Raw genomic sequence first — 20,842 nt, forward strand, 5'->3', positions numbered from 1 at the left:
AGGAAAACATAAGCCAAGATCTTCTACCACTTGCCAATGCAAGATGTGCTATTGCCCTAGGCCTCAGAGATCACTGTAGTTATGCATTCCTGCTTTTAGTTAAGCTAATGAGAAGAAGAAGGAAGAGAATTTTTGAGGTGGGCTCCTCTTCCTTTCATCTGGAAAGTGGTTACTGAGTTGTTCAAAGCTTTTGTGCGTAGCTCTGTGCGCTCTGTACCTCGCAGCGTGTGACTTTCTAGAGACTCCTACTACACTATTGAAAGAAAAGGTGAGTTCTAGCGTGCTTCCCTGGAAGCAGGCTAAAAACGCAATTAGCAGAGAGCCCTCCAAAAAAAAGTGAATGATTTTGCATTAAGCAGAGTTTGTAAATGCTTCTCAGTTACTTGTTCTATTCTCTTCTCCTTTCTTTGCAAATGATGGAACGCCTTAGAAAGGGTCAGATGGCATGGACATTTTTGGCTTGAGAGTCTAATAGTGTGGTTGTCCATTCTTCTCCATAGCTGCATGCCAGCATGTGTTCAGTGACTTAATGGCGCTGCTACTTTGGGGCAGCTAAACAGAGCAGCAGACTGCAGCTGCTTCTGAAGATATAAATATTTTTACAGTTGGGGGGCTCAAGCAGCCCCACAGGATCAAGGACACCTGGGTTCTTTTCCTGGCTCTTCTACAGACCTGCTGTATTGTTTCACTCCTTTCAGAAGCTCTAAATGAAGACCTTTTCCTGCCATATCTGTAATCTCAGGCGTGAGATTTCGATTTGAAAATCTGGACCACAATGAGGGGTTTGGGGAGTTGGGGTAGGACTGTGAATGCAGGGCATTCACCTGATAACAAAATCCCACCAAAGCCATTCCACTGGTGAACACCATGAATGGTTCACAGGCCAACCTCACTTGCACCATTTACCAGTTAGCCATCTGCTCCCGTCAGATATTATTTTATGGCTTTCCTTTGTTTTTCACCGAGGCCTAAACAGGAATGAAATTGTGAGTCTTGTCGCTAGCCCTTTTAAATAAATAGCTCTGCCATCGCTCTAATAAGTTTGACAAGTTGGTCCCAGGCCCTGGACAGGAAGCTAATAAACTTTAAGTTGCTTTTCTATTGTTTTCCTAAAACAATTTGACTTCCTTTCTGATAGCCTCAAATTCCTTCATTAAAAATAGAGTAGCTGGGAGCCAGAGGAAGAGCTGAACGTGAGCCAAGTTGTGCTTACAATGCAGCCTGCGTAAGATCACATTTTTATCCTGATCCACGAAGACTCTTTAAAAGAATAGCAGGCAGACAGCTGCCAGTGCATGTCAGGAACAGCTCAGAAGCCAGTCTCCCCCAGCATTGGTCCTTCAGGCTTGAGGGAATCTCCAGCCAGTGAGCCAGTGTCAGACCACAGCAGGAGGCTGAGTCCCAGGGAGCTGACCGGGGTTTGTTTCCCCTATCCAAAGTGTCCTACCTCAGACACGGATCTCTTCTGGGAGCCGAACAGTGAGAGAGAGGTGGGCTCCAGCAAGACCAAGGGGCTGTGCTAAAGCTAACCCTTTGGTCAGCTTCACCTGCTCCTACCTCTGGCTCTGCAAAAAGAGGTAAAGGTCTATTCTTTCTTCTCTTTTCAATTTGTGAAATATCTGTATGTATATATGCATACACACGTATTTGTGTGAAGCAGTAATTCATCTAGCTGAAAATCTACAGGACAAGGTGAATGTCTGGTGGCTAAGTAGATGAGGATTCCTTGCTTAAAAATGACTTACTAATCATTTGGACAAATCCTTCGGCTCTCCATGGTTTGGTTCCTCCACCTGTAAATCAAGGAGAGTGTTTATGAGAGGTGTAATTACATTATTATTTGCAAAGCACTTCTCAGCTACTCAGAGATGTTTTAGGAGTTGGGAGGTGGAAGCAGTAGCTGTTAGAGTACCGTATTTCCAGTAACATAAAGTTGACAAGTAAGCTTTAGTGGTCATTTTAGATGGTCATTTCTCCTCAGTAAGATGAAAGTCTCTTACAGATTTCCTTGCTGAAAACTTTATTGGCGTATGAGATTGACACAGTGATATTTCACACCTTGTTGTTTCTTTTTTCTTCTTTTCTCATTCTTTGCTGGTTTGGTACTCTGGTCTGTGTGGTGTTTTCACACTGATGGGCAGCTGAACTCCACCACACTGCTCTCTCTCTCTCTCTATCCTTGAAGAGGGGAAGAAAACACAATGAAAAAGTGCTTAAGGGTTGAGATAAGGACAGGGATATTGCTTTCCAATTACTGTTATGGGCAAAATCTTTTCAGCATAGGAAGATAAATATAATTTATTGCCTATCACTAACAGACCCAAGGAATGAGAAACTGAAAGCTAACTAAAAACACCTTCCCCCCATTCACTCTCTTTCACCTCCTCACACCCGAGTGGCGCAGGGGAACAGGGAATGGGGGCTGTGGTCAGTCCCTGACGCTTCATCTCCACCACTCTTTCATGGTCCCTCTCTGCCCCTGCTCCCTGTGGGGTCCCTCCCATAGGATGCCGTCCTTCCCGAACTGAGCCTGCGGGGGCTGCCCACAGGCAGCAGCTCTTCAGGAACTGCTCCCACACGGCTCCATACCATGGGGTCCATCCCCCAGGAACAAACTGCTCCAGCACGTGTCCCCCATGGGTGGGCGGCAGCTCCCCCCAGACCCCCTGCTCCTGCATGGGCTCCTCTCCACGGGCTGCAGCTCCGGCCCGGGGCCTGCTCCACCGGGGGCTCTCCATGGGCCACAGCCTCCTCCAGGCCACATCCACCTGCTCCACCGGGGGCTCCTACACCCCTGGGGGGGCTGCAGCGTGGAGATCTGCTCCATGTGGGACCCATGGGCTGCAGGGGGACAGCCTGCTCCACAAGGAGCCTCTCCACAGGCTGCAGGGGAACTGCTGCTGCCTGCCTGGAGCACCTCCTGCCCTCCTGCTGCACCGACCTTGGGGGCTGCAGGGCTGCTTCTCTCATTTCATCACTCCTCTCTCCCAGCTGCTGCATCTCAGCAGTGTTTCCCTTCCTTAAATCCACTCTCCTTGAGGCCCAACCAGTGTCGCTCACTGGCTCAGCGCTGGCCAGCAGTGGGTCCCTTTTGGAGCTGGCTGGAGCTGGCTCTGATCTCACATGGGGCAGCTGCTGGGCTCTGCTCACAGAGGCCACCCCTGCAGCCCCACGCTACTAAAGCCTTGCCATGTAAACCAAATACAGGCTGGAAAGAAACTGAGGCCAAAATGTCCAATAAATAACATAAATAATGGAATCAATTGGGGTTATATATATTTATTTTTTAACTGAAGAAGGAATTGTGACTATAAAACTATTCCCCCTCATTCAGGGACCTATCATCACATGCTACTCCTGTTCCCTTGGGCCCAGTCTGTCCTTGGGAATCTGCTTCCTGCTGGAGGATGCCTTCAAGCTGTCTCCAGAGGTTTAATCTACAGCAGAGAACCTCTATCTCCCTCCTTCTCTTTCAATCATATCCATGCCAGGGGATTTTGGATAAAACGTTTCATGAGGAAAGTCCACTGTATCAGCAGGAAAGCACAAGCTATTTACCCTTCAGACAATCCCTTGAAGTTCTCAGATCTCAGGAGAACATTTACTGACATTTGAAACACCCTTACAGCAAAGCCAGATGCTGCAAGAACATCTGCTTTATGTGAAGAAGCTCATTCATATGTGAGCTCTCATCTATACTACTGCATGTTTGCAGACCTTCTCCATGCATTGTGTTGGCTTGCCCTTTTTTATTTGTTTAACTCCCTGACACAGAAGAAATACTCCATTAAATAACCACAGGATCAATGCTGAAAAACTCATCACACTGAAACTCTCTTCAGGATTTACCTGGCTTCTGTGTGAAAGGGAGCAGCTCTGATACGGCAATAAGGGAAGTACAGGAAATAGAATGAAAAAGGGACCTCTTGGCTTATCAGGTTCAGTCCTTTTGAATAACAGGCGAGTACAAAACAAATGGCCTTTTCTAAACTTACTAAGCTCTACCCTAAATCTCATTAGGTTTCCACCCTCACTTCTGTTACTAGAATGCTGTTCCAGCACCTCCTTCCCTGCTCTGTTGCTTAGAAACCTTCTGGTTTCCAACCTAAATTCATTCATGGCCAATTTATATCTATTTATTCTTATGCCACATTGTCCTTTAGCTTATGTAGCTCTTCTCTCTCCCTAGCACTTACTTGCCCAACCCCCAATTCCAAAAAGTATTTATAGGCAGCAAATCTCTCTTCTCTTAACCTTTGCTCTGCCAGACTAAGTAACTAAGCTCCCTTATAGTACTCGCCCTGCGGGCACATCACACGATGTTTTAATTACTCCGAGTAGCTGCAGTATCACGAAGTTCAGTGCGAAATAATTAGTGCAGAAAAGGTCGTACTGGTACCTCATCTATTTTCAAATCAGTTCAGATATCTGTTTGCAGTCACTTCTGTGACTGATAAGTAAACACACTCTTGGCCGGGAGACACTTTCCATTCCTCTAATCACCCTGTTGACTTTCTTTGCACCTGTTCCAGGCTGAATGTCTTGAACATGGGTGAGCAGCGCTGCACACAGTATTCCTGGGGGGTGCTCGCATCCTCTTGGAAGACATTAATCTTACTCACTACAACTGGAAATACTGCTCTGGCCTGGAAGCTCACCTGCCATTTTCACCTCATCACATCATTGGAAGCCTTCGCACAGGACTTTCCCCTTCTCTGTCATGCCAACTAGGAACTTCCAAGTGCTTGGAGAGATTCCTACTGCCTGACTTCGCACTTTCCCATTTAACCTCACCTTGATCACTCCAGTTGTGGAGAGCCTTCAGTTCTCCTGGTGCTGGAATCACCCCTGTCCTGATAATAGGCTCTGTTCCATCAGCAGATTTCATTAGCATTTCTACTTTCAGTGTCAAGGTAATTAATGCAAATATTAAGAAAGATCAGTCCTAAGTGCAATCTTTGAGCAGCCTCATGGATAATTTTATTTCAACCTATTAGGGAACTTGTGTCTCAATTCCATCAGTCTCTCACCCACTTGATGATTTTTCTAATAATCCCTGTCTTATTCAGCCAAGTCTTTTAAAATAATTAGCTTCTTCTGGGATCTTATGCCTCACTGAGGTCTAGGTAGATATGGTCTGCTATGTTTCATTTACCTAGAAGGTCGGGAGTCTTACCTTTCATCAAAAGATGATGCACGCTGTCCTATTTTCCCCTTACCTCCTGTATTTCTCCTTTCCTTCAAAATCTGTTCTACAGCACCACAAACTGCTGAGATCTGCAAGCTGCACATGGCAAGCTGTCAGCTGTTCTCCTCATTCCCACTGTCTGGGGGAGCATTCTCTTCCACTTGCTCTCCTCACTCAAGTCATAAAAGTTTTGCATAGCAGTCTCTTGAGGAGGGGAGGAAACATCCTTCTTCCCAGCTTACTAGTGGGCAAAGCAGCTATTTCTCTAGCTGTGGAGCTGGAGAAGCTGCCATGACACCTTTGTTTTCCCTAGAAGAGGCTGCAGTATGATAGAGAAGAGGAGGAAGGAGACACTGAGTGGATGGCTGAGGCATCCATGCAACACATCTGTTCACCCGTCTTTTGCCTCCCAGTCTGCCTTCACCCATTTCCCTCCTGTGCATCAAAATTCAAGTAGTTCCTTCAATGCCAAAAAAAAAGAGAGAGCTGAGAACAGTTACCTCATGTACATGATGCAGAAAGCTTCTCCTCATATTCATTCAATAGAACTCCAGCATATTTGCAGGATACAGAGATAAACTCTGTAGGAGAAAGAGTATACCACTCTGGGACAATGCTGAGGTAAGAAACACAAAGGATTGATCATGGAAAGTCAGATCTGATCACTGTGAGTGTAAGGCGGGGTGGGGATATTACATTTCAGACAGCTTACTTGCAGGAATTGCCTCTCTGTAGCACATGAAAAACACTTGACAAGCCTTAGCTAGCCTATCCCAAAGCCATCTGTGAGTTAGATCTGTATTACTAACACCTTTTCTTGGACACTTCTATGATGAAGTTCTTGACAATTTCACTGGCATAAAATCAACAGAACTTTAAATAATAATGTTTAGCGGAAAATTCTTCAGAAAGACTAATGAAAACATTGATATTCTCCTTCCTGTGGAATTTCATCACAGGCATAAAACTGCAAGGCAGGGGAGAGAAAAACAACTCTAGAAACATTCCCATTTTCTTTGAAGACAAAGGAAGCCTTTCAATAAAGTTAGAAATGAAGTGGCAAATGATTATGGGTTTCCCCATCCTAGGAGTTTTCTGAGCTGCTATGGGAATGTACTGCATGTCCTGTACTAATCACCAGTGAGGATTCAGCGGGCGGGAGATTAGCCCTCCTGGAAAGGAGCTGCACTCTTAACTTCAGCGTGAAAGTGTCCACATGGGACATGACTCCAGAGCAACCTCTGCACAGCACTGTGTATCTTCTAAATAAAGGGGATACTAAATTAGTAGAACAATGATTAGATTAGAAGAGTTGCCAGCCCTGTGTTTTAGTCTCTGGACTACTTTTGCTTCATGATCTACACTAGCTGCTGCACAGAGACTGTACAGTTATGTTCTGGATGAGAGATAACTAGCCCAGGAAGGATTGCTGGAGGGACACCAGCCAAAGCTTGTATGCAGCAAGCCAGTTCTCAGGGAACCACAGCTTTTTAAGCAAATCTCACTCTACTGGCACTGGTTCTTTCAGACCAGCCTTTATCAAAGCCGGAAGGCCTTTCTGATTCACCCTCATCTCTTGGCCCAATGTGCAAGAATGAGAGTCTCAATGTGACACATACATAAAATATAAGACCTTCACGCAACATTTTTAAGAAGGGCCCAAATGTTCATGCATCAGACTGTGTAAGTGTGTGTGCATGCATGGGAGGGGGACAGGTTGTCAAAACGCACCTTGCCTGGCAGGCAGGTTATTCTCTGTTTATCCATAAGGGCGCCTGGGACACCGTCCTGGGAAGCATCAAGTGCCCCCTGGGACTAGGCTACAGCTATGTTGGGGCCCTGGTCCAAGCCAGCAGAGCAAGTCCTGCCTTACTTGGAGAGGTGCAGGACCCTGCTCCACATGGATTCTGCTTTGCCTAATACTGAATGAGTCAGAAAAATATCCTTCATCGATGTCTTGTGTGGAATAACCTTCCCAGAGTCTGGCTGGGGTAGCTGTGGTGCGACCCCGTCTCTTTTCAATTAAGGAAGAGTTACTTTTACCGTGGCGTGTTATCTGGGGGAGGAGGTGCAAGGAACAGCAGCAGCGGCAGCAGCAACTGGAAGGGACAGGGAGAAGGCAGCAGTGAGTGCATCCTGTCAGTATGGGGAGGGTGGCACAGAGAGAGACTGAGCATGGAGAGGGAGGAATAAGACCCGTGATCCTTAAAGGAAAAACAACAGGAAACTAGGCTTGAAAATAGAAAGATTAAGCTGGAGGGGGTGGGAGAGACAAGAAAAGTAGGTGAAGAAAGAAGAGGGGGAAAGGCAGAGTGGCAGTGGGGAAGACAGAAAGTGACACAGAAAGGGGGTGGAGAAAAAAAGAGGGGAAGAGAGAGAGAACCATACTAAAGGAATAAAACCAAGCAACTGAGAAGAACGAAGAGTCCAACTCAATTACAGAAAGGAGAGAGAGAAGAAAAGACTCTGGAAATCAGGTAAGTAACCATGAGAGGGAAATAACAGAACTGCAGGAGCATCAACAGGGAGATCAAGCTGTTAGACTCAAGGGTAAAACAGCATGAGGGGAGAGATGGACTTGGTGAGGCAGGAAAAGAAGGAGAGCCAAAAACAACTTAAGAATTCTACTTTTTCTTTCAATTTTTATCCAAAGCATTCCCACTAGTAACAAGGTGGGTTTGGGGCATTTTAAAAATTACACCATTTTCACCATGGGTGGCTACACAGAACTGACAGGGGAACCTCCCTGCAATAAACATGGATACCAATAGATTGCAATGTACTGGATGGCAGAATAGAAGCCACACGTATCCTCAGACATTATAATGTGCAAATTGTAGTTTCTGCTGGATCCCATTTCTGCATGCTGTCAGGCTGCCCTAGGGAGGGTGGCGAAGGGAACTCTTACCTGTGAGAAGCTGCCAAGGTATAAGTGCTTTATCAAGCGTCTGTGTAAACTGCCTATATTCCAAAGCACGCAGAATAGTTTCAAAGTATCTCCATTTCTTTTCCTTGGGAGTATTGTATCCTGGCCAGTTTGTGATGTGGACCCTGGGAACGTAACTCAAATGTGGAGAAGTGCCTTGCTCGTGTGCCCCAATCATATGTGCAGCACGCACCACGGGTGGAATGCCTTTCTTCTCCATCCCGGCACTGCTCAGAGCAGCCTCAGCAAAGAGGCACACGGATCTAGAGGGACAAAAACCCACTCCCGCTTGCAGCTTCTTCTTCTTTTTGTTTGCCTTCCTATTTTTTTCCCCTATTTGCATTTGGAATAATTACTCGATTACATTTCCATAATTTAATATCTCCAGCATTGCAACCGCATGTTTTAAAGAGTAGCCCAGCTTGAAAATACAGTGTCCAGTTGTCTGGTAATTGCTACCTCTGATCCAGCGTAGTTTATTTGATAACCCCTTTGATTTCCCAAAGGGTCATTTTAGTGGTCATTTGCAGTGTCTAATGAGCTTTGTGGCATTCTGATTTTAACAGCTAAGATAAACTGAGGCAGTATCTCTGTCCCTCTGTCCCTGAAGTACTGTAAAAACCACCAGAGGATTATGTAAGTAGCATTTCTGGATAAACCTCAGGCACAAAAAGTAACAGGCTAAATGAGCCTTAATTGCTGAAGTCTTCCTTCATGCTAAAACCTTGATGAGGAGGCACATGTGAAAGTTTTCCCCTACTGCTGTCTATGTGAACCTCTCCTTAAGGCTAAAAAACTTAATGCATGTAATGTATGTTTGCATGTGTGTGTGCAGATAGGAGTGGGTTAAAATGTTACTCAAAATTCTCACACCGGTGCTGTATTTGTACCAGACGCCAAACAACTCTGCGTCTGTTGGTCTTTTCAAAATGTACTCTGTTGAGAAAGCAGAATGTTTCTGACTTTCTTCCCCCTTTCCTTGAGAGCAGAACACTAGTTCAGGAGAATTCCTGAGGGTTCGGGATTTAAAATACTCATCAGACTCTGGTTGCTTGGGAACTATGTTAAGTATTCCTGCTACTATAAGTATTTGGCTTTTGTTTTGCTTTTTTTTTTTTTTTTTTTTTTTTTTTTTTTTTTTTTTCCCACTCAACACTCTATATTATCACACTATTTCAGTATTTTGGACTTTCACATGAAAAATTTAAACCTTGTCAGGAAATATAGATCTTCCTACCCTAGCCTCTCTTCTCTTTTTGACCTTCAGAGAGATTTCACACATTCTGCACGTTTGTCCTTGTTTTCTGACTTATCTCAAAGCATTGAAAATAGACAAGAAGGAATGAGTAACTCAGCACTATACCATGTCATTAGGGAGCATATTTCAGAGACTGCTCCACACCTCGGGTGCTGTTGTATGAAGCACGTGAACAGAGGCTTAAAATTAGAAATAGTTCCCAGGAGGCACAAGAGAAACTTCAATCTTTGTGCTAGGAATTCTTAAAGAGGAAAAGAAATCAATTTTATGCTTATTGATAAACAACGCATAGATTTCTATAAGCAATGCTCTAATATGCCAGCTTTTTCATGAAATAAAGAAATATTCATGTCATACAGTAAGTAATGAGCCGAGATTCATGCCTGTAAGTATCTCTAGTGTATCATTAAAGTGGGGTCAGTGGTTTTTAATGTAAGAACTAAGGGTGTTACACTTACATTTCTGTCTTTCTTCGTTATCTTTGTCATAATGGACATGCCTTGAGAATGGCTCAGAATTTCCATATGAAGCTCTTCTCCCTTAGATGTGGGAAAGCTGGCAGATGCCTCTGTAAGGGCACGGTGGCTCACGAAGCTGAGCAGTCCAGCCAGGGTAACTGTTCCAGAGCTCCAGGGTCTTACACTGCATTTGGATGCCTGGTGGGAAAGGGAGAGAATAGCAGCATGGGAGAAAAGCTGTCTCCAATTTAAAATCACACAAAGCTGTCCAAAAGGACAGGTTTTTGTTCTTGCTACTTACTCCAATTTCCTATGCAGAGATGGGGCAAATCACTTAAACCATGTTTGTTCACAAATGGCCCCTCGGTGGTGCCTCTTTTCTTCTGGAGGCCTGCCTCTTAGATGTGGTCTAACTGGTGGAAGTGATAAATGCTCCTGCTCCAGCGCTAACCGAGGAGAGCCCTGCTTCGAACATATGTTACATAGTGCTAAGCACACCGAAGAAAACAGATTAGCAACATCTCCACACAGCTTCCAAAAGTAATGAACATTTTTAATCTTAATCTCCCTCTGCCTTAGTTCCCCAGCTGCAAAATTCATGTAATACCATCTCCTCACCTCCACATGGTAATGAAAATAAGTAAATTAATAATTGTGAAGCGATCAGATACCGTTGTGATGAAAGCCATAGGAAAACCCATGAGGAAACTAATAATTCTGTCTTTAGAACAGGACTTGAATAATGTACAGTAAATGAGGCACAGGCCACCCACTGAACAATAAGGAGAAAACAAAACATTGAATAGCTGCTGCTCAAGAAAGCCCCAGCCAGGCTGGCACGGAATAAGGCAGGCACCCTGTGCAAAGAATGAGGTGACAATGTGAGGATGTGGTTAAAGACTCATAGCTAGGAGGCACAGGCACAAAGAGATTGAATTAAGATTGCTTAGGAAAGTAACTCTAGCATTTGCTAACTCCCTACTGCTCGGTTTTGAAAATTTAATATTAGTTGTTTTTAAAGGGGAGGAGGGCGTATATATGTATATGTATGAATATATGCTGAGTATAAAGAATCATCCACTCACAAGCTATAGCCAAACTTTGCCCTGGATGAGAAATTAAATACTTAGAAGCAAGGTTACAACACTGAGGCTGGGGTGTGCAGAGAATCCTAAGGATCTTCGGACAGAAAGAAGAAATGAGATTTGATGAGGTATAAGTAGGTGGGAAGTAGACAGTTGCTTAAAATTTCCCCTTTCTAAAGCTGAAAGCGTTAGCAACCTGGGTGCTGTAGACAGTTAAGTGGTCAAAACAGCCCAAAAAGCTGACCCTCCAGAGAAGGGTCAGTGTGGAGCTTGACTGTGGGAGAGCAACAAAGAAGGGATAGGCAGAGAGACATTGAGGGAGAAGGGGGAATAGAGGATAGGGTAAATCTGAATTAGAGCCCTTTCCTTCTCCTGTTACTTCTCCAGTCTGTTTTATCTTGATGCTGTTCTGAGTTGCATCTCATGCAGCCTGTGAAACAGCCTAAAATCACAAGTAGGTATTTTACTGCTGTATCAGGCCCAATGTGATGCCCACTATCACCTCTGTGTCTCCTTATACCAGCCTCCCCCACTGTCTAAGCAGTGCTTAAAAACAATTTCTGTCAGCAGAGTTCAGGAACTGCTTCACTATGGCAGTCAATTTATCGACATGTTTCTATCTTCTGGAGCTCCCTCTGCCCTGCTTGGCTGTCCTCTCTCCTGTACACAGCACTGCCCAGTTTAGCACCAGCTGCAGATGCACCTAGGTTAGCTTCTCGCCACAGAGGTAAGTATACTGTCAAGAGCACCAAGCTCAGTCATCCTGAACCGGATGCTCTTCAACCTGTTAGTTGAGGAATAGGCTGGATAATACCCATTAGCCTGTTTGTAGCATTTACATCAGAGAGAGAATTGATTTATTTTTCTAGCAAAAAGCATATGTGAGCCTTTGTTTAGCTTATCCTAAGACTAGGGTTTTATTGCATTTGTTTGGCTAAGGGCTGATGTTTGCAATGCACAGAGAGAATCCCAAGAGAATTAGAGGGTGCTCCCTGCATGCTAACTATAAGCCTGGATACCAATACCACGTAACTATTTGAAGCAGGCTTTTCAAACACAGAGGGACAAAATCATTCCTCAGCTTGACTCAGATGTGTTTGAGGTCTTCTCTCTTCTTGGTCTCCTGTATCCACATCAGACAGAGCTTGGCCCTAATGTCTGGATATATAAGAACATAAGAACGCAATTTGACCCTAGCCAAGGGAAAAAATAATAAAAATAAAAAAAAATAGATGTCCTGTATAGACAAGCAATAACAGTTCAGCACGATGGAAGTCTGCAGCTTCCAGCATCACTTCAGATGAAAATATTCTCCGTAATGCTGTCATCTGTGTGTGTAACACATCCCTGATGTACACACTTGGAGGTGTTGAGTGAGCTCCCTCTGTTTGTGTCTCTGTGTGCGTCAGGGTGTGTGTGTGTTCAGGAGGTGACAGGTCATTCAGCTCCCTTATCTTCTCACCCACTCTCATTTTTTTGTGAACTCTGAGATTTTCCACAGTTGGAGAGGGGGAAAGCACACCTCATCAAGGAATAACAAGCTGTCTGCAACTACAAGCAGGGCCAGTGCTCTGGATACCAGCATGACCCTTCCAGAAATTGCAGTGAACTCAGGAGGAGCAGGGAGATGAGAAACATTGGACGGCTGTCCTCTGGGACAGGAGCTGTTAACACAGAGCTTTGCCATGAGATTTGAGCACAGGAGTCAAAGTCAATCTCCTTGCAGCTTACAGGACTTTGAACTCAAGGAACTAGCAGAAAGGAATATGAACCTATTTAGTGCAGATCAATGCACAAATCAGAGCTACAAACTTGGCTAAAGAACTGGCCTCTTTCAGGCAGAAACTTATCATAAGCACGTGTGTGTCCATATGAAGCTGGGAGAATGGTGTTTGGATGGCAATGCCTGACGTGTCACTGCTCATCCATTGTACATACACGTGAAAGAGCCAATGCCAGCTAATAATGAACAAAAAGATGCATCCCAAGGTGGGCTTTAGCATTGATTTATGTCCCAAAGCTCTGAAAAGCCAGCCTGAAAAATGTCAGCAGCTGTATTGTACAGGATGCTGAGAGAGTGGATTACCGCTACCAGGGGGCTGGAGACCCCCAGGTGAGAGCATTCCCTACCCTCCAGTGCAGAGCTGGAAGTGTCTGCAGGTGTGAACAGCCAGTTTTGCAAGGCTGGGACCACTCAGCTCAGGCTGCAGCCTGCCAGTTGTTACTGCAGGGGAAAAGATCTTCTCTTGAATGCCTCAGCAGTAGCTATGTGTTGTGTTGCCTGGGCCTGGAAGGAGGTGACACAGCCGGAGGAAGGCAGGCCACAAGCAACTCCTAGGCATTGACCTTGCCACAGCTGACCTGGATGCTCCCCTGAACAGGGCTGACACTTCCCAGAGCATAGAGGAGATGGCTGTGGCTTGAAATGGGGGACTTGCTGCATGGCCTTGGGCAAAAATAGAGTGACTTTGCATTCATTACTCTCTCCCTTCCCTGGGAACCTCACTTCCCTTGCACAAACGCACCCTGCTGCGAGAGTCTCTCTGAGCCTGCCTGGGACCTGCCAAGGGAAAGAGGTGAGCTGAGAGAGGGAGAGCAGAAACAGTATTATAATCAGGCTCTCCACTTTATTTTAGAAACATCCTGCAGAGATGTCGACCTCCTGTCACCTTCCTTGTGGGAAAAGTTAGTGTGAAGTGTGGAGCTGGGCTATTTATATCACTGCTGATAGTCTTGCCTGTCTGCTAAAGAGGGGAAAACCAGTGAATTCCTAGCAACTCCTGGGGAAACAGCCTCTCATCGAGAAGAAAACCCTGCAGGAACAACCTTCCTGCCTCTTTGGTGTGAGTTTCTTAGCAGTTCCCCGCAGCTGTAGCGAGTCTGCCCAGGCCAACACCACACAGCAGAGCAAGAAGCAGGGATGCAGCGTGCCTGCCTGTCATTCAGAGCACGTGGCATCATAAACAGGAAGGGCAAAGCTGCTCCGAGAGCTCCCAACACGTCCCCTCCCACAGAAAAAGGTAGCACAAGAACGGGATGGTGGAAAGCAGCACTCTGTTGGCGAGGCAGCCTGGTGCACTAGCAGGTGCCATCCCTGCTGGGGTATTTTTATCTCGGCATTTGGCAGTCACAAGGCCCTGAGCTGGGTGGGAGCCACGCTTGGGCTGCGGTTTTGCTACTTGTTTTTTCCCAGCTTTAACTGCGTTCCAGGTGATGATGAAGCCAGGGCAGCCACGGCGCTGGGTTCGTGCTGGGCTGCGCTGGGCTTTGTCACATACACGTTCCCTCTTGCCAAGACCTCGTGACTGCACACAGCCCCTCTGCCGCTCCAGCAGAAAGCTGCCAGCCAAGAGCAGGGCAGCGTGGTGGCACGGACCGAGACTCTGCATGAATATGCACGAAGGCTGTCAAGACAGCCTGCTATCAGGTGCCGAGACCTCGGGAAGATACCCAAAGGTATTTTTCGCTGAGTCACACTGGAGAGAGATGAGATTTGTCCAATTAAGTGCAAAGCAGGAGTATAAAAGGCCACAGATGCTCACATGCTGAGAGGCCAAAGTGTGTGGGGATAACAGTCTGGGAATGAGGAAGGGGAACTATATGGAAAATTCCCAAGAATAGTAAAGCCCTGGGGAGACAGGCTGTGTCAGAGACAGTCCTGCATAGCCAGGAAAAGCTGTCAGGAGGTGACAAAAATTCTTCTTTGCTCGCTGGCAGCACAGAACTAGATGCTTTCTTCTGTTGTTCTCGGAGGTCCTTGGGCTGGCATGGCAAGAATAGCTCTCTGATAACTAAAACCAGCTAAGCCAAAAATGCTGCACTAGGAAGGACCCCCCCCTTCTCTTGGTATCCAGCACCCATGTCCTCCTACCCCCTCGCAGCAGCCACAGGCTCTCTGGGGCTGCAGCAGGCACAGCAGGAGGTGTAGGGCTCCTTGGGCAGCCCCTCCATCAGACAGCCTGCACAGGGAGCAGCCAGCAGGGAGGGACAGAAGGAGTGGCCCTACTGTCTAGTCCAAGCCTCGTGGCTGCCAACCTTGGATCATTCAGATCTACCTCCTTTGGGAAAGTGCTGTGGGACTGTTACTCTCACATCTGGTTCCTTTTTTTTTTTTTCCTGGACTCCTCTTGCACTTACACTTGCCTACTTCATTTCTGTACACATTGATCTTAAGTTTGCAAATATCTAGGTGTAGTAGCCTTCACCAGGGGATAGAGGACCATAATAAAACCTCAATCTACCTGCACATGGTAGAACTGATGCAAAGAGGTGCTCAGATTGTGAGTGCACATACACATAGCAGGAAAGAAAACTCAGCCTTGGCACAGCCAGGGAGAACTGTTTTAATTTTTACTCTAACACGCAAGGTGAATTAAGAAAAGGCGGCTGTCAGCTAGCAACAACAGGAGCCATAGGGGCACCTGCAAGCAACGCACACTCACCTGGACAAATGAGGACACCCACAGCCCTTCATGCTGTCAGGGAAGTGATATTCCACGTGGTACAGTTGTGCTACACCCTAGCGACCTTGGACACACCTGTACACTGAACTGTAGGTTGGTGGCAGCTTTGTCACCACTCTGGAAAAAAAAAAAAAAAGAAAATTAAAAATCCTGTTTTCAGTGCAGCTTACTGTAAAACCATCACTGATTTAACTGCCTGTATTTAATTCTTGGTGCTCGCAAAACAAAGCCATATGTTAATTCCTCCCAAATGCAGTAACTGCACCAAAGCCATTTCAGCAGACAAACCCTCTGATTTTTCAGTTTTACCAGCGTAAGGATGGAGAGAATCAGAAAGACAATTTTTTGTGTTGCTGCTTCTCTGATTCTCAGCTGGCAGCAGATGAAACAGCTTCTGCATACTCCAGCAGCCACCAGGATCTACATTAGCACGACTGCAGCATGCCTGCCAGGAAAGAGCCAAAGCCCACCCTCGGCTTGCTGGCGTGCCCCTTCTCCCTCCTCACACAGCTTCCAACAGGCAGTGGGGCAGCAAGAGATCACCTCCCCATCTCCTCACCTGGGAAATCCTCACCTGTCCTTGGGGCAGACTTCAGCAGCACTGGGAGCTTAAGAATGAATCCCACTTTCATTCTTGTCCCATTAAGCCACACAGATTGACACTGCACACAGACAAGTAATGGTAAAAAAAAAAAAAAAAAAAAAAATCATCATGTGCATTGCTACAATAAATTACATCAGTTACATAACCGGAGGAGGGAGTATTGTTCCCTCAACAACCGTATGGTCTCCAGCCTTTGCTCACAGGAAATGTACACATCGTCGATGCAGTAAATTTTCAGCATTTAACAGCATCTACTCTCCACAGGCATTTTTGCACAGTAAAAACAATTGGCTTTTAAAGAGGAGACGAGGGAAAACAAGGGAGGAGAGTTATCACTTTTGGTGCCTGCAGCTTTGGGATTTACCTTGTCTAGTGCTTTTAGTATTTCATTATGATGATTATTAAGTTTTGCATACATTTATTGAAAAGGCATTTTCAAAAGGAATGACTGTGGGAGAACATTATCTCCAAGGTAATAACGCATACTTCATAGTGCCCAGCCCTTAACCCACGCACAAGATAGTGCCCTGGGAAGGTCAGTATGGTGAGCATAACTGCATCAAATGATCGCCCAAGTACTCCCACAGAGCCCCACAAATTAAGCCCATCATTCTCCCTTTATCCAGAGGGTTAAGTGACTTGGCCAGAAACAGTCTGCCAGAGTTGGAAACAAAACTGAAGCAGGTTCTCCTACATCCTGAGCTTGCAGTCTTACTACCAGCCCATCTATCCTTTCCCCTCAGCAGACCACCTACCAGGAGCTGCTGGTCATTGGGAGGTATTTCAAGGGAGGCTTGTTTCCTTTGCCCATGCCATTTGAGCAGTGAATATTGTCTCAGGGCTTAAGAAAAGAGGTGAGAGCAAGATCCTTGCAAAAAATGTAGATTTTGCAGCAGTTCCCATTTTAAGAGGTATGGCAGAGTGGCAGCAGATTAGGTTTACAGGACTGGCACAGCTCACCAAAGTCTTTACACACCTGAAACATTTTAAACATGTAAATAAAATGCTTGTAAGTGGTGATACTGCAAAACCAAAGCAAAACCTATGTGCAAGGTGCAGGTGGGCAACAGGGACGCTTTCCATGCCTTTCTTTCAGTGGTGACACTGAGCTCAGACACAAAGCTCAGAGCTGCAAGCACTTCACCTTCCAAGTGTCAGCGCAGATATTACGCAAAGGCAGCACGTGAACGGGCCAAGGCGCTGCCCGGACCAAGCAGTACACCCCAGATCCCAGAGGATCAATCCATTTAAGGGTTCTCCAGAGTGCAGTTTGCAAATGGATGCCTACTGCTTTAACTACACAGTCCTCAGAGGATGCAGTATGCAGACCACAGTGAAAGGACTTCCTGAACCAAGGAAAAACATGGTTCACCCTCAAAATTTTAGCAGCCCATTTAACAGGTTGTAGTTTGATTGTGCTAAATTATTATTATTATTATTAATAATAATAATAATAATAATAATAATGGGTTTGGCAAATGTGAAACAAAGTTTTCAGCAAGCCAGAACTCATTCATTTCAAGTCAAATCAAAACGTTTCCTTTGACACAAGCCAAATTATTCCACTCCATGCATCCCCAGCTGGGCATTTCCTGACCTTCCTTAGAACCCCTCTCTTCTGTCTATTTTCACCCACAGAGGCTGTCTCCAGTTCTGCCTTCAAGCCTCCTGGTGAGCAGAAATGGGAGATTGGAGTTTCTTGGGCGAGTTCCTCGAGGAGGTCCACAAGCACTCCACAGTGGTGGGGAAGGTCTGGCTGACTGTGCTCTTCATCTTCCGGATGCTGGTGCTTGGTACCGCAGCCGAGTCTTCCTGGGGGGATGAGCAGTCTGACTTCATGTGCGACACCCAGCAGCCCGGCTGCGAGAACGTCTGCTACGACAAGGCCTTCCCCATCTCCCACGTCCGTTTTTGGGTCCTCCAGATCATCTTTGTCTCCACCCCGTCCCTGGTGTACATGGGCCATGCGATGCACACGGTGCGTATGGAGGAGAAGAGGAAGATGAAGGAGGCAGAAAGAGAGGCCCAGGAGATGAAGAACAGCGGTGACAATTACTACCAGCAGAAGTGTCCCGCGGCAGAGAAGGCCGAGCTATCTTGCTGGGATGAATCGGGAGGCAAAATTATCCTCAGGGGCAGTCTGCTGAACACCTACGTCTACAGCATTTTGATTCGCACTGCCATGGAAGTGGCCTTCATTGTGGGACAGTACATCTTGTACGGGATCTTCCTGGAGACCCTGTACATCTGCCAGCGGGCACCTTGCCCCCACCCTGTCAACTGCTACGTTTCCCGTCCCACAGAGAAGAACGTCTTCATCGTCTTCATGCTGGCCGTGGCCGTGCTGTCCCTGTTCCTCAGCCTGGCTGAGCTGTACCACTTGGGCTGGAAGAAAGCCAAAGAGAGGTGCTCCCGGGCCTACAAACCCAGCCCCAGCACAGCTCCTGGCAGACTGGAGTCCGCCCCGCAAGTGGAAAGGGCCCAGATGTACACTCCCCCGCCAGATTTTAATCAGTGCTTGGCAAGTCCCAACGGGAAGTTCATCAGCCCCTTCAGCAACAAGATGGCCTCCCAGCAGAACACTGCCAACTTCGCCACCGAGAGGGTCCACGGCCAGGAGGATGCTGCTGGTGAAGGGCCCTTCGTGAAGTCCAGCTACACGGAGAGCCCGGAGGTGGCCAACGAGTGCGCGGCGCCTGCCTTCCCCGAGAGCTACTTCAACGAGAAACGCCGCTTCAGCAAGACCAGCCGCGCCAGCAGCAAGGCGAGGTCGGATGATTTGTCCGTGTGACCCGTCGCCGGGAGGGATGAGGAGAAGGAGTGGTCTCAGCACTTCGTAAAACTTCTGCAAAGTGGGCCGCAGACTCTCGCCACTAACCTCTCTCTCTTTTAATGCCCTCTTGCTCCTTCTCGGTGAACGTCATTGTCACACTGCAGACACTTCTCACAGCTTTCGGCAGGGGCAGCCACTGGATGCCGCACACCTGGAGGCTGAGAAGAAGCACCAATCTCGAGGTGTGAAGCTTTCAGCCATATTCTCACCATGGGACCCGCAGGGACTGGGGACTCGCCATCCCTAGCCACAGACTGGTAGAGCACAGGCTAGCACGCTCCTGAGGCTGCCTGGCTGCCCCAAACATGAGGCCAGCCATCCACTGCAACACTGCATCCAGCAGGCTGACTGGACCTCGATCCCCTCAGCCCCCTCGCATCTCCTTTGATGTCTGCCCAACACTCGCTACAGTGCTGGGCAATTATACCGAGTTGAAGCTTCTCTCACTGGCAGGGAGCAGAAACACACCAGCGGGCCTTCTGAAAGAAAGACTCTCTCTTCTTTGTTCTCTCTCTTTTTAACCTTCCCTTTCTCTACCTGAGCCCGGATATTTTATACCAGTTTACCTATACGATAAACTCTACTTGAATTTTTTTTTGACACTGTGCATAGAACTGTTCCCATAGATAGATAAGGACAGCCACGGTCCCCCCATGCACAGCTGCTTGGTGTCTAACTTTGGATTCCCTTCCTCATTCCTACGGCAGCACAGCAGGCTGGCCCCTGGGATATCGCTCAGACAATCAGTGGACGAAGACTAGGGAATTTTCTCAACATACTTATGTCAGCAATTTTAAGCAAGGCATCCACTAACAGAAATAGAGATTTTCCTCTGAGAACAGACGTCCACCTAGTAAAAAAGGAGGAATCATCATGTGGAAACAAAGTGATTTTTCCCCTTCTTATGCTCATCTTTCAAGCAACCTGAATGCTGCTGAAAGGGTGCTGACAGCTGCCAACTCGGGAGAAAAACATCCTCTGTTTACCTGCAGAAGAGGTACGGCCTGTGTCTTCTCCCTACTACCCTAAAAAAAAAAAAAAGACACTTCAGCATCTTTTGCAAGGAGCAAGAGGCCCCTCCAGGTCCCGCACATCAGTGAGCTCCTGGCTGCTCTCTCAAACCTGCCAGCCACTGCAAGCCATTATATCTGTCCTCCTGGCAAACCTCTGTTCTGCCATGAGGTCATCTTCTTCACCTCTGGTTCACGTGGTGTAAGGAACCACTGATGGACCACTTCTTTCCTCCACCACAGCCTCCCAAAGCAGCCACTGGCTCCCAGCACTGCACAGTGAGCCTGGTGGGTGAGGTCTGCAGGCAGCTCCCACCCTAGATACATTTTCTCACTGCAGAGCTGACTTTCCCCTTTTAAAGAGGGATGCCAAACAGAGCTAAACTGCTCCTTGTTATTTACCCTGCTGTTGGACTGTGTGAATGAATGGCCTGGGACCAGCTTGTGAGGGGAGCGAGCCATTCCCTCTCTTAGCAGCTGCTGAAAAAGTTTGTGAATCCTTGCTCCCATTACACAGATAGCTTTGGTACAGTTCTCTGTACGTATACAAACACACCCACACACTGGGGGGAGAGGGGGGTGAGAACTTGTTTTTGTTTTGTTTGTAAGGTATTTTATAAACACGTATTTTATAATCCTGAAAAGACCTGTGTGCTCGCTCTCCCTAACATGAGATTTTAGTCCGTTGTGCCTAGGTTTCTCCTAATAAAGTTCTAACTCCATCTCTTCGTGTTGGTGTTTTGCCTCTCATGTGGCTGAGAAGGAGCCGCTAGCATTGACCCGGCTGCCCGCCAGCCTCTGCTGCTCAGAGATCACAAAGATTCCCACTGCCCAGAGTGGCAGGGATGAGGGGAGAGCTCAGCCAGGGGCATAAATAATGAACACTGGGAAATGATTGATTGACTGGCTAGCAGAAAACCCCTCCAGCTCCCTCTGCACTACCAAGGAAGAACAGGAAGAGCTGGCCAGGGAGCAGCTGTCTGGCTTTGTTGTGACAGGAAGGCCCCCGGCACACCT

At 46.9% G+C, this 20,842-nt stretch overlaps 1 protein-coding gene across 2 annotated transcripts; it reads left to right on the top strand.

Moving 5' to 3' along the window:
* Positions 1-1,300: 1,300 nt before the first annotated feature.
* Positions 1,301-20,541, top strand: GJA5 (gap junction protein alpha 5). Of its 2 annotated transcripts, none has more exons than XM_082751438.1 (2): positions 1,301-1,577; positions 17,621-20,541. In XM_082751438.1, the coding sequence occupies exon 2, from the start codon at positions 17,664-17,666 to the stop codon at positions 18,771-18,773; it is 1,110 nt and encodes a 369-aa protein (XP_082607564.1). In that variant the 5' UTR covers positions 1,301-1,577; positions 17,621-17,663; the 3' UTR covers positions 18,774-20,541. The 2 variants fall into 2 exon arrangements, with proteins under 2 accessions (XP_082607564.1, XP_082607563.1); XM_082751437.1 differs by lacking the exon at positions 1,301-1,577 and adding an exon at positions 7,334-7,665.
* The last annotated feature ends 301 nt before the right edge of the window (positions 20,542-20,842 follow it).

This window comes from Aythya marila (genome assembly GCF_965140915.1).
Source record: "Aythya marila genome assembly, chromosome: 1".
NCBI lineage: Eukaryota > Metazoa > Chordata > Aves > Anseriformes > Anatidae > Aythya > Aythya marila.